Source organism: Fundulus heteroclitus, chromosome 18 (assembly GCF_011125445.2).
Source record: "Fundulus heteroclitus isolate FHET01 chromosome 18, MU-UCD_Fhet_4.1, whole genome shotgun sequence".
Classification (NCBI taxonomy): Eukaryota; Metazoa; Chordata; class Actinopteri; order Cyprinodontiformes; family Fundulidae; genus Fundulus; species Fundulus heteroclitus.
The window spans coordinates 12,142,912-12,155,002 of record NC_046378.1 but is presented as its reverse complement, the minus strand read 5'-3'; the positions used below and the strand labels follow the sequence as shown (position 1 = coordinate 12,155,002).

At 38.3% G+C, this 12,091-nt stretch overlaps 1 protein-coding gene across 1 annotated transcript in view; it reads left to right on the top strand.

The window, feature by feature from the left end:
* Positions 1-12,091, top strand: part of LOC105934693 (ventricular zone expressed PH domain-containing 1) — a gene marked incomplete in the record, with an annotated part of 84,094 nt that overhangs the window by 62,949 nt on the left and 9,054 nt on the right. The window contains 6 exon segments of the mRNA XM_036149895.1: positions 6,560-6,780; positions 8,487-8,717; positions 9,581-9,636; positions 9,639-9,817; positions 9,820-9,859; positions 9,862-9,931. Coding sequence (XP_036005788.1) covers positions 6,560-6,780; positions 8,487-8,717; positions 9,581-9,636; positions 9,639-9,817; positions 9,820-9,859; positions 9,862-9,931 — 797 coding nt within the window.

The following is a 12,091-nucleotide window of genomic DNA, read 5'->3' as shown; positions in this document are numbered from 1 at the left end:
GCCATAGCCCAATCTAAGGAAATTCAAGACGAGATTGAGGGCAGAGTCATTGACATGTATCAGTCCAGAAATGGTTACAAATTCATCTACAATGTTTTTTGGGACTCGAGCAAACTACAATGAGAGCTATCATTCACAGGAATATGGAACAGTAGTGAAATTCCCAGAAGCGGTGGGCCTACCAGAACTACTTCAAGAAAAAAACACAGACTCATCCAGGAGATGAGTCTGTGTTTGAAGTCACTGCAGACTTCCTTTGCCACAGTTCAGGTTTAGAGTTTAACAGCAGGAAAAGGCAAAAATGACATCTATGAGAAAAAAGAACTCAAAAGCCCCCCCCCCCCCCCTTAAAAAAAACATTGATGATCTTTGACTTCCAAGACACAGCTTTTCACAAAAAGATTATTTTGACAGTAAAGCATGCTAGTGGTAGTATAATTGAATGGGTCTGCTTGCTGCTTCAGTATCTGAATGACCTGCTGTGACTAATGAAAGCTGCTCTCAGCCGAAGGAATTCTGCTTTCTCCCCGAAGATCTTGCCATGTCCATCAGTTTGTTACCTTTATTGCACTTCAGTTATGTAGCTGAACAGAGATGAAAGCATGCCAGCAATTCTACGTCTAAATGTCTCAAAAAAACCTACTGCAAATTAAAGTTTTAAAATGGTCTAGTCAAAGTTTGGTCTCATCTGATTGAGATGCTGTAATCTAGCCTTAAACAAGCGGTTCAGGCTTGAAAACCCTTCATTCTGGCTGAATTAAAGCAACCTTGCAAATAAAAGTGTGCCAAAATCCTCCACAGTGATGTAATATGCAGCTCTGTGTATTTTTTTCTGTTTTGTGAAATTAATTGAAATACAGAAGTTAAAAAAAAGTCAAACTTGTACCACAAATTTCAATGACAATTTCTGCATCAGTGTTAATCAATTTTTCTTTGTTTGGTGTTATCTGTTTAAAAGCTGAGCTTAAAGGGGACCTGTTATGCTTCTTTTCGTAGGTCTATGGGCTATATAAATCATATTTATAAAAAGATTTGCACAGAATCATTCTCAGGTAATGAGATTTCACATCCTTAGTTCTGCCTATTTTGAACGCCTTTCAGAATGAGGCTCTGTCACTTTTAAGCAAAGAAGCTGTTGCTGGCTGCAAGTGTTTACACTCGCACTTTATACGTGTGAAAATGGCTGAAAACAGATGCACAATGGCACAACAGTACTTCTTTTACCTGGAGTCAGACCCAGAAGCAGAAAAGGCGGAGCCTCCTGCACAAGCAGCAAAGATGCAGCAAGTGGTTTCTGAGTGGTAAGTCTCTAAATGGATACGAGGCTATCACCTATTGTTAGCGTTAGCTTGTGCTAAAGGACAAATTATACTCATGCCAAACAAGCATTGTACAGCGCATACAGCGGTAAAGCCAGCTGATGAACTGGACGGAGCACCACTGGGGTTGCTATTGGAGGGTCAGTCCCCGCTGATTGTGACGTAATCATCAGGAGGTTTTTAAAACGGCTTGTTTTCCAGACACAAACCAAAGCATTAATTCATTGCCAAAGATGGCTGGAGTTTCTTTTGGCAGTTGGACCGTTTCTAGAGTCAGTAGAAACCCAAATGGAAGTAGAAAAATGTGCAAAAAGTGAATTTTGCATAGTAGGTCCCCTTTAAGGGCTGCTTTTTACATGGACTAGTCTGCTCGACACGTTTCTGTAAAGCCAAGGTTCCCACTCAATCAGTCACCATACACTTATGTCAGAGAAGGTTGTCTTCATGATGAAGCCTAACTTCCTCCGGGGTACACACCACGCTTCCCACAGGAAGAAAAATGACATTAGCACTGAGGATCCCCACTTTCTATCCTCCTTTGGGTCTATTTAAGCAGTTTAAATGCAATTTGGGAAAATTAGTGACTGGGGAAAATATATTAGTCTCCAGATGAGATGTGTGTGTGTCCCAACTCTCATATTTGCTGATAGCGTAAACACACGCACAGACACACTGTGTTGTTCTCCACGGCAACATTTCCTCTAAAAGCTGCTTCCTGCTCAATCTTCATGTCAAGCAGTCTGCCAACCCAAATCCATCGAACCCTCTAATGCACACCACTCATCCATCGACCAACCCACACAACCACACACGCGGGTTTTTTTGGACCACGGTGTCCTGTCTTCACCTTGGAACCATTTGGAAAATAACCCTTGTTCTCTGGAAAATGCTCCTGCCGAGGCCTCTCGGTGATGGCAGTGGGGATTGCCTCCAGTGGGTCCGTGCTGTGCCCTGCACACACGCACGCTCTCAAATAAACACACATTCACATCCCCACACTGGGATGCATTTGCGCTCCATTGCACAACTCTTTCTTTTCTTCTTTGACCTCCTGAAGGGAGCTATGGCTAGGTTGTGTATGTGGACGTACTGCTTGTTAGATCAGAATATATCACTAGTGAAGGAAACATTATACTCTTTACACAAAGTTCAGTCCAACAGTTTTGCAATAAATATGCCATCTGATAATAATAATAGTTGTAATAATTATTCCATGCTGTTGAACTCCTTTAAGAGCGGTGTCAGCGAGACGCTGGGGTCATTTTAAAGGGACTTTTTGTGTTTTTCAGTATTTGCTGTTAGCAAGTTCATAGTTAGCCACAAAGTTCATTTTTATATTTTCATTAATGTACTTTTATAATAATTAAAACCATTTCTGATTTTTTTACAACTCTGTGGATTCTTCTTAAGCATTCTCTTTTTCATTTTAACTTTGCAAATTGTTGGACATTTAAATATCAACCATTACAAAGTTGTGTGTAGTTTTGATTGGGATGATTTGGTAGATTTATACATATTGGTTTGCATTTGCATTCAAACGTTTGTGGCATGGTTATTTGAACGTCTAGATGAGGAATGTCCAAGCTTAGTGTGCAGCCCTCTTTTGGCCATGGGGATGATTTTGTATTGACCCCAACCAAATTGCAAGATTGGAATAACCACAAATTATTTATCTTTTATCAACCACACTTTTTATTTATATCTTAAGACAGCAAAACAAGACCACAAACATCCATGCTTACCTTTTCTTTTGCTAAATAGCACAAGCCCAGATTGGTCTACAAACATTACATTTTCAAATCTTGCCACAGATTCCCAATTGGCTCTAGGCTTTGACCGGTCGATTAAAAAAAACACGAGGATGGTCTATTCAGGATAATGTGCCACTGTTCCTTTTCTGTGACACACAGTGTTTAACACGTAGGCCAAAAATTAGCCCACAACCCTTCTGATCTGAAAACCTAATTCGACATCCTTACCATGTCCCCCTCCGGCAAACGTTAAATAGGAATTTTTGGAGGTTTTTCCAATAAATAGTTTTGGTCCAAACTTGAGTGCCTGCACAGTATTCAACAAACTCACCGGCAGTGGATTAGCCCAGTGAGCTAAATTATTTCCAAGTAGCTTTTCTCAAATCTCCAAGTCTGCCTCTATAAAATGGGCTGCAACCTGAGAAATGACTCCCCCATGCTTTAAATGGTTGCTATTGTTCTGTTACCTTGACCAGATTTTTACCAGAAGAGGAAATAAAAACATCCCAAATGTAAGTTATAAATTCTGGTTTAAAGTTACACAGCATGTAATGAATGAATGTTACATCAAGTTTACATAAGGGGATAATGATCTTTCAGTCTTACTGAAAGAAAAGTGTTGTTATTCACTGTCTGAAATAAATCATGGATATTCATGTGTTATTATTACTATTTTCATTTCAGTGGAATATCTGATTACAGTTTCAAAATATTCCCAATGAGCACATCAGCTAAATGAAAGCTATCTATAAAACCTTTTTTTTTAAGTCCTGATTAAAGTGGGATTAGGAAAAAACAACTAAAAAGATTGGAATAAAAACTGATTGTCTTTTAAACAATCTAGGATTTCTCTCTGTTTCTCAGATGGAAGTATTTTTGCTTCAAAGCAGAATAGTATATCGGAAAAGGACAACAAAATATTTTTTGACAGTGGGCACCAATAGTAAATCAAGATAACGGTGCTATCATTGTGGTGTTTATACAGCTAATATGTAATATATTACATCTAATGTAATGAAGATCTCCGTGAACATTATGCCCCAGCTCAGGAGCTCTCCAGAGGGACAAGAGGTTTTGTAGATAACTATAATTGATTTCAGCATTTGTTGTTGTTTTTGTCATTTCCATAAATGCCTTCACTGACTTTGTTTTGGCTTCAATCTAAAATTATTACATCATATTGCAATATTCAGGATTTTCTCTGAATATCAAGGGGGCAATGGTTGCTATTAAAAATCTGGTCCTTATTGTGCTGCCATAATTCTTGGAGTTTATAGAAATGTGATGCAATCTAATTTAAAACAGTTCACGCTGATTAGTGATTTCTTGCACAAGAAGACTGAATCCTGGCCAAGTGCTTTCTAATGATTATAGATCATATTGTTTATTTGATGATGGAGGGAAGCTTCACATGACTTTCTAGGCTTTTTTTTTATCTTTTTATATGTTTGATGGATCATTTAGAAGTTTAGTTTAAATTAAACGTCATGATCCTTGCGAACCTTCTAGTTATTTTACCTCCAGTGTGAGCTGCAGGCGAGCTTCTGATCCCTTAATGAGCTAAACTGCTGCTATCCCTGGTGACGTATCACCAAAATCTAAGGTCAAGTTCTGCATATTCTACTCCTCTTAGGATCAGTGAATAAATGTGACTCTACAGAGAGTGCTTGTGAAACATGCCAGATGTAGCCGTGTCCTTCTCGACTCATTACACGGTGGGTTTTAAAGGACGTAAGCAGATTTCAATTCTTTTTTGTCTGGCTTTTTTAAAAAAAAAGAAAAAATGCAATAAAGAGAGCTGGTTAAAGGACTCATTGTAGTTTTTAAAAGAAGGAAAGAAAATCCTGTTTTTGTTTTTATTCCCACATGAAGATGTTTGGCTTTGGCTTTGACCAGAGTCACAGCCAGAGAGAGCTGTTAGTGGAACATCGCTCTTAATTACTGTGATGTTGACCAGTTTTAGTTTATGGGCTGGAAGAAAATGTTTTTTGCTGTTGAAATGTAAAATATGAATAAGGTTACAGAAAGCCTTCGCTGACAGGTGTGATCGGTCCCTTGAAAAGACAACGGCTGAGCAGCTTTGCGTCAGTGCTGGGCAGGTTGAGTTAAACAAAAGCAGACTGAGGATGATGAAATGTGAATGTTATTATAAAGGCCCGTGGGAAGGAAATCACATTAGGGACAACGGAGGAGTTTATACATTCTCAGTTTGCTGAGAGCCAGCTGCATGTGTTTTTTTTTTTTTTTTTTATTGTCATAATTTAGCAACAAAAAAGCTCAAACTTACTCTGGCTAACCTCACCTCCAACCGGGCTGGAAGTCCAAAACCGATCACATATATAATCACCTTTTTGACCAAACACACTGCTAGACCTAGTGCTTTCCTTTAATGCAACACATTCTTTTTTGAAGGCATTTTAAGCCCCACAACATTAGAAAATAACTACAAGGCTAAATATATCTGTACAAAAAAATACCTTACTGGTAATGTCTGAGTACTTTCCTGATCAACTTTATTACAGCATCCCCAGCCTGCACACTTTTATCATGGCATCTTTGATAAAGATATGTAAAAAGCCTTAAAAATGAACACAAACATCATCCAACAATTTTTATTCTACCTGCTTAACTGTGCAGGGTTGCTGGCTTACTTGAATGGCATGTTCTCCAGTCTTTCCCATTTTGTTAAGTGGCAAAAGAAATAGGTTCCATGTCATATTTGTTCTCCAGGACAACAGTGAGCCATAGATCAATGATTGAAGGTTCACAGATACAGTTTAACTTAGAAAATTATAACAGAAATCTACGGAAATGTTTCAGCTATGCTATTTTGTAAGAATTCAAATGGATATCTATTATAATGGCACTTTTCATTTTGTTAGAAACAATTATTTCTTATAGGTATTTTCCACAGTAAATGTCTTCAAGTTAAAGGTTGCTTATTTAAAGATAGGATCAGTATTATTCTTACAAGACTTATTTTCCACCTTTTAAAGAACCCCATGGCTGTAAAATTGAATTAACCATTACCTTGTCTTCTATAAAGATAAATCTATATCCTTCAAGGTAGGGTTGGTTTCCTGTCTCTCTGAATTGAAGCATTACACCTAAACTATGAAACTAAATTTTATAAAACCCATTGAGGAGATAGAACAAGTGCAAAAACCAAACCATACATTTAGTTGTGTCTGAAAATAGAATAGAGTTGTCCTTTTTTTTTTGTCCCTCAGTGGAAAAAATCATGTGTTACTTCATTTGGATCTGTAATATTAACTTAAGAAGCTCTTTCAGTACTCAAATGTCTTATTTTTTTAAGTATGTCATCAGTGTTAAAACAGATACAGAAAGTTCGTATGGTGTGCTTTTAATTAAAAAAAACTTACTGTGTGACGTACCTACTTTAAAACTTCAGAGAATTATATGTGCACTTAGGGTAACCCTAACCATTTCCTGACAATGTATTAACATGATTTCTGTTGCTTTCTCCAGACCCATGCCCACAGCTCATTGGTCTACCTGGTGTCCCTCCTTGGCAGTATGGAGCACAGCTTTCACCACACCCTGCTGCAGGAGATCAGAGCTCTGACTGACAGATACCCGTCGTTAATGGGAGGCTGTGGGAAAGACATCTACAGGATGAGCAACTCATTCACTGCAATAGCCGGAGTGCTGGAAAGACGACTGGAGGACAAAGCCTCCCTTTACTGCAGGTTGGAAATGATGCGTAAACCGGAATGTTCTTGCCTTAAATCGCAGTGTCTGCGTGTGCTGATCAGAGCATTTCTATGACTACAGAGAAGAAATGTTCTAACATCTTGCTTAAGGTGCCACTAAACAACTTAGAAATTTTTGACGTTTTCTTAACTATAATTATGCAGGATATAATTAGATCTGTTTGCTTTATAGGTTGACAACTTTTAATTTTAACACTTTTTAAACACTTTAAGATGCAAAAGTATTCAATTCATTTTAATATGATGCAGTTGGAGTTTTTTCTATAGCACCATCGATACAATAATCCTATACTGTATATATAAAGAAATGAACTGTATGAAATGAATTTATTACAAACATTCAGAAGGATCTTTCCTTTCTGATCATATTTTTAAATCACTACAGAAAAGTTGACTTTATACTGCCAATTGGTCAAAAAAGTGTTCTGTAGAATATAGTAGAAATTACTAAGGGAAGCGAGCCGATTGAGTCACTGGCTGCCACTATTCCTCCTCCTGAATGTGCATGTGAGACAGTGGAAAGTGGGTTGTACAAGTTGTTAAACTCCTTGTAATGAAAAGAAATTTATCACCTGACTTAGTATGAGTGTCTATCTGACGTGACCAACTGGAGGATTAAGAAGACGGAGCAGACATACAAAAAACACAGAAGCACTGGTCTGGTACTTCAGCTGTGTTTCTCTCCTACTGTAAGAGCTAAAGCTGTCATTTCCTCTTTTTCTTGAACATATAAACAGATCTGAGACGTTAGTAAAATATATTTCGGGTGAAAGATGCGCGTTTAGTTTGTGGCAGCAGCATTTGCTCCAATTGCTTTGTCTACACCAGAGGACAGGTTAAGTGTATCATGTGTAACAGCTAAACATAATTGGTAGATTAGATGTAACTTCTAAAAAGAAGAAAAATCAGAGAAAATGTAAAGTGACTGGCAACAAGAACTACAAATAGTGGAGAGTAGTAGGAAAAATAAGCACAGTTCAAAAAAGTGGTCATTATGTTCTTGAAAACCCTTGAAAGGTCTTTATTTATTTCAAAGATTAGCATTGCCTTTGAATACGCTAAAAGAAAACTAAGATCTTCATACTATTATGTTTCCTATGTACAATGGAAAACATATCTTTTAAATGGGCCATCTTTTCTTCTACAGACTAACCTACAATCTTAACTATATTAACTATATAATGATAAAGACATTTTGATTGTAGTTACTGCTTGCTACGGTTTTCATAAATAATCTTGAATAATTCATAAAGGAATATCATTGCACTGAACCACTCTCATTGTGAGTGGTTCATTATGTTTGCTGTAAACAGAGGTCAAAAAGTGTGCATGCAAAACGGTCCAACTTTGAACGCTTTTTATGTTGATGTGCACACATTGCAGTGCATATATGGATATGTTTTTTGCAGTATGCAAATGGCATAGTTTCCCTAAATAAGAACTAGGATAAAATGCAGGCTGGCTTATTGGTAAAACAATTGGGCCACAGAAAAAGACAATAAATGGGCATCTAGAAGTCCTCCAGGAGTTAAAGCAAAGAATATCATGACAAAGAAAGGGTGAGAGAAGCAAAGCCAAATAATGTGACAATGCAAAAATCTATACAAATGAAGCCAAGACTGAATCTGGGATTTAGCGAAAATTTCTTCCACATGCAATCCAACTTTGTGTTCTTGTTAAAGGGGAGATGAGGTATGTCCATCTTCATGTGGATCACTTTTTGCTGGTAGAGGAGGAGGAGGGACGGCCGAGCAGCAGCGACTGCAGGTAAAAGTCCAGAGTTTTGAGGAGAAAACACAAGATGTGGGAACGGCGGAGGAGGAGGCACAAGGTGAGGAGTCCCCTGCACCGCAGCGACGCCACAGCCTGAGCCAAGGCATCAGGGAGGAGAGACGGGAGATGAGATTCAACAGGTTAGTTTTGATGCAACATTATCTTTATTTTATTCTGGGTGGTGAATTGGGGAGTGTTCTAAAATGTCTTGTATACTGCTGATGAACAATAATGCATTAACTAAAACATTGCACTGAAAAAAGAACTAACTCATATTTTTTTCTGCATATATAGCTGATAAAATCATGTTTCAAAACCTGATGGTCACCATGAGTCTTACATAAAAAAATTATGTGAAAGATAGAATTGGCTAACGTTGCGGTTTCAGAATAGCTTTATCAACAATATGTTATTATGTCGAATGTATGGATCCCATTGAGCACTAAAACATTGTGCAAAGAAGTGGTGCTGATAGAATTATTATTACTATGTCTACATATTTATGTTATTTACTATTTTCATTTCATTTATCATATATATTTACTCTTTACTACTAAGAAGTTTTAAGGTTTTAGATCTCTCCCTCTTATATTTGCAGAAGGCCTGCAGAAAGCAGAGAAATATGTTGTGACTATGATAAGTGTTTTATGAACTCTATTCAGCCATCTGGAGTGCTGCACTGTGTGAAACTGCTTGGTTTTATCTGGAAGGTCACAGTTATTTGCTTATCCCTACCCCTTAGATTCAAAATGGAACCAGGGATTCCCTTTCCTAATAAATAGAGAGGGGGCGACGGATTTGCTTCAGATCGGATTTGGACATCTGTATTAAGCATCTCCGTTCGATCTCCTTGCAAGCTTATTTGAAAATCAATCTCATTTTTGTCTCTCCTTCTTGTGTTGTTAATGAATGTTTTAGGTGTTTGAACCTGACAGGTGCAAACAATGAATAATGTAAACTTCATATTGAATTTATTTGTTTTATTTTTCATGGTTTTCAACAGGTCAAAGAGCCTGGCCCTTCACATCGTGCGTTCACGCTCCATCAACTCAGATGCAGGGAGGATAGTGAAGGGGTGGAGCCTAGCACAGACATCTGCTTTTCCAATAGTCTGTCTAATCAGCACTCAGACTGCAATGAAGTGTCCCTGGCAGAGAAGAAACTGACAGGTGACGACTCCCTGCCCGTCACAGGGGAGAAAAAGAAGTCAGAAAAGGTTGAGAGCAAAGAGGTAAACGGAAGAAGAAACAGAAACAGGAGGAAGCTGACGGGCTCTTCGTCCATTAAGAGACAATATGGAGAAGATCAGAGAGTTCTGCAGGGACCTGGTGAAGCGGATCCCAGTACCAGAGCATTGTGTGATTGAAGGTAAAGTGAACAATTCTTAAGGGGCTTTCTTAAACCACACCTAGAGGTGCAGTTGCCCTGCAAAGTATTAATACGCTGAATTTTTTCATGCTTTTGGGCTACGTGGGTATATACGATAGACAGTAGAAACAATATGAATTTGGCCTACAGTAGAGATTGGCACTCTACCATCCTATCATCTGTTACGTCATGGCACCTGCCCTAAACATGGTTGCAGGCACAGAGACACTGAGCTGGAGGAGTTGGTAAAAATAAATGGTGCCACGTCAGCGATTTGGACTTGGTTTGGGTTTAATAGATCAGAGGTTGAACAGAAAACAATACGTTGCTGTCGCAGGTAACTCAACATATCTTGCAAACAAAGATTAATTACTGAGCAATTTGCTTTACCATTTGAAGACGAAGCACATGCTCGAATATGTGGAGAGCCGGAGGCTGCGCTCGGTTCAAACACGGTTAAGCAACATGGGAGGAACCAAAAGATTTTTCCCTGCTACAACGTAACTGACCGATAGTTGTCAAAGTTACGCTGAACTTAGACCATTACGCTCATTCTATGCTTATGTGATGTGGTTTTAAAAATAAATTCACTGATCTAAGCTGCTTATGTCAACACACAACACAAATCTCAGTGTAAACATTATAATATTGAAAAATCTGTACAGCATTTTCTGTCCACGTTGGACATTTCAGTATAATTATTCTGCAAGTCTGTTGTGGTATATGTCTCCCAGCTCTAAAGACATATGTCTTATACGTTTATCCTGTTTTTACCATCATCCATCCGCTTATCAACTCAAACCCATCATGCAGCATAATGCTTTTACTGCCATGTTTCGCCATGGGGATAGTCTTTCCAAGGTCATGTGCAGCACGTAGCATTTTCCATTCAGGCCAAAGAGTTAAGTTTTGCTTGCATGTCACAAGTGTCCCCTACATAGGTTGTGGCACACTGGATGTATGTCTTTCTTTTAACAATGAATCTTGTTTTAGGACTTGCTAACTCTACCGTTAGCATGAATTTCTTTGCTGCCTCTATGAGCAATGAACTCTGCGGCCTGTTAGTTTAAGACGGTCATGTCTGGGTAGGTTTATAGTGGTGCCAAACTCTTACTATTTTCAGATGATGGATTGAACATTGCTCTTTGTGACGTTTATACTTCAGGATATTGTTTTATAACCCAACCCCGCGTTAAATTTCTAAACAACTTTTTCCCTGTTCATTGGTCTTAATGATGCTGTCTTGTCGTTAAAGTTCTCTGTCTAACACATGATCTCTTCACAGAACAGAGGCATTTTATTGGGACTGAATTAAACACAGGTGACTGCTGAAAACATTTGGTGGTGGTTTAATTTGATTTAAGGGTATTAGGATTAAAGGAGTGGGATACATACAGTATGTACACCACACTTTTCACATTTTCATTGGTCCATATCTCACTTCACAATTATGTTTCTCCATGTCATGGAATATCACAATAAATCTTACTGAAGCATAACCGTGTGGTATGTGCAGGAGAAGAAACGTTTTGTCATGGGTGGTGAGGACAGCATAGGGGATTGTGGGATGCCGTCTACAGGATTTAGACTCAGTTCATGCAAACGAGTTCAGGGAAGGGCCAGACGCATCTCCACTGATCCCACCTACACTGTAATACACTGTTTGCCCCTCTCCCATCAGGTAAACGCTCAGAATCATCAAATCCAGAACTAATAAACTCAGAACAGCTTATTTCCAAGAGATTTGAGGGCTATCGTCCCCTGCTAAGAAGTTTATGCTTTATCATGTTACAATCACACTACTGTTATTGTCTATTTGCACACTCTTATTTCAGGAATACCAAATTGCACTTTTCTGTAAATGAAGCCTCAAGATTACTGCATGAAAATGACCTCATTACTTGAGATTGATGAGGGGGGATTAATCTATGGAACATGGCTCATATCACTTGCTAAGGGACTGATATCAGAACTCTGATACAACTTTTGTATCTTTGCATGGTCTAATGTGTGGAGAAGAAAAAAAATGTAAACAATAAGTCTGTTCTGTTTGCATGTCATGTTACTTGTTTTTTTTTTTCTGTCTGTACATGCTAAGCGAGGTCTACCTCAAAGGCAATGCAACATGGTAACACATGGTGACAAT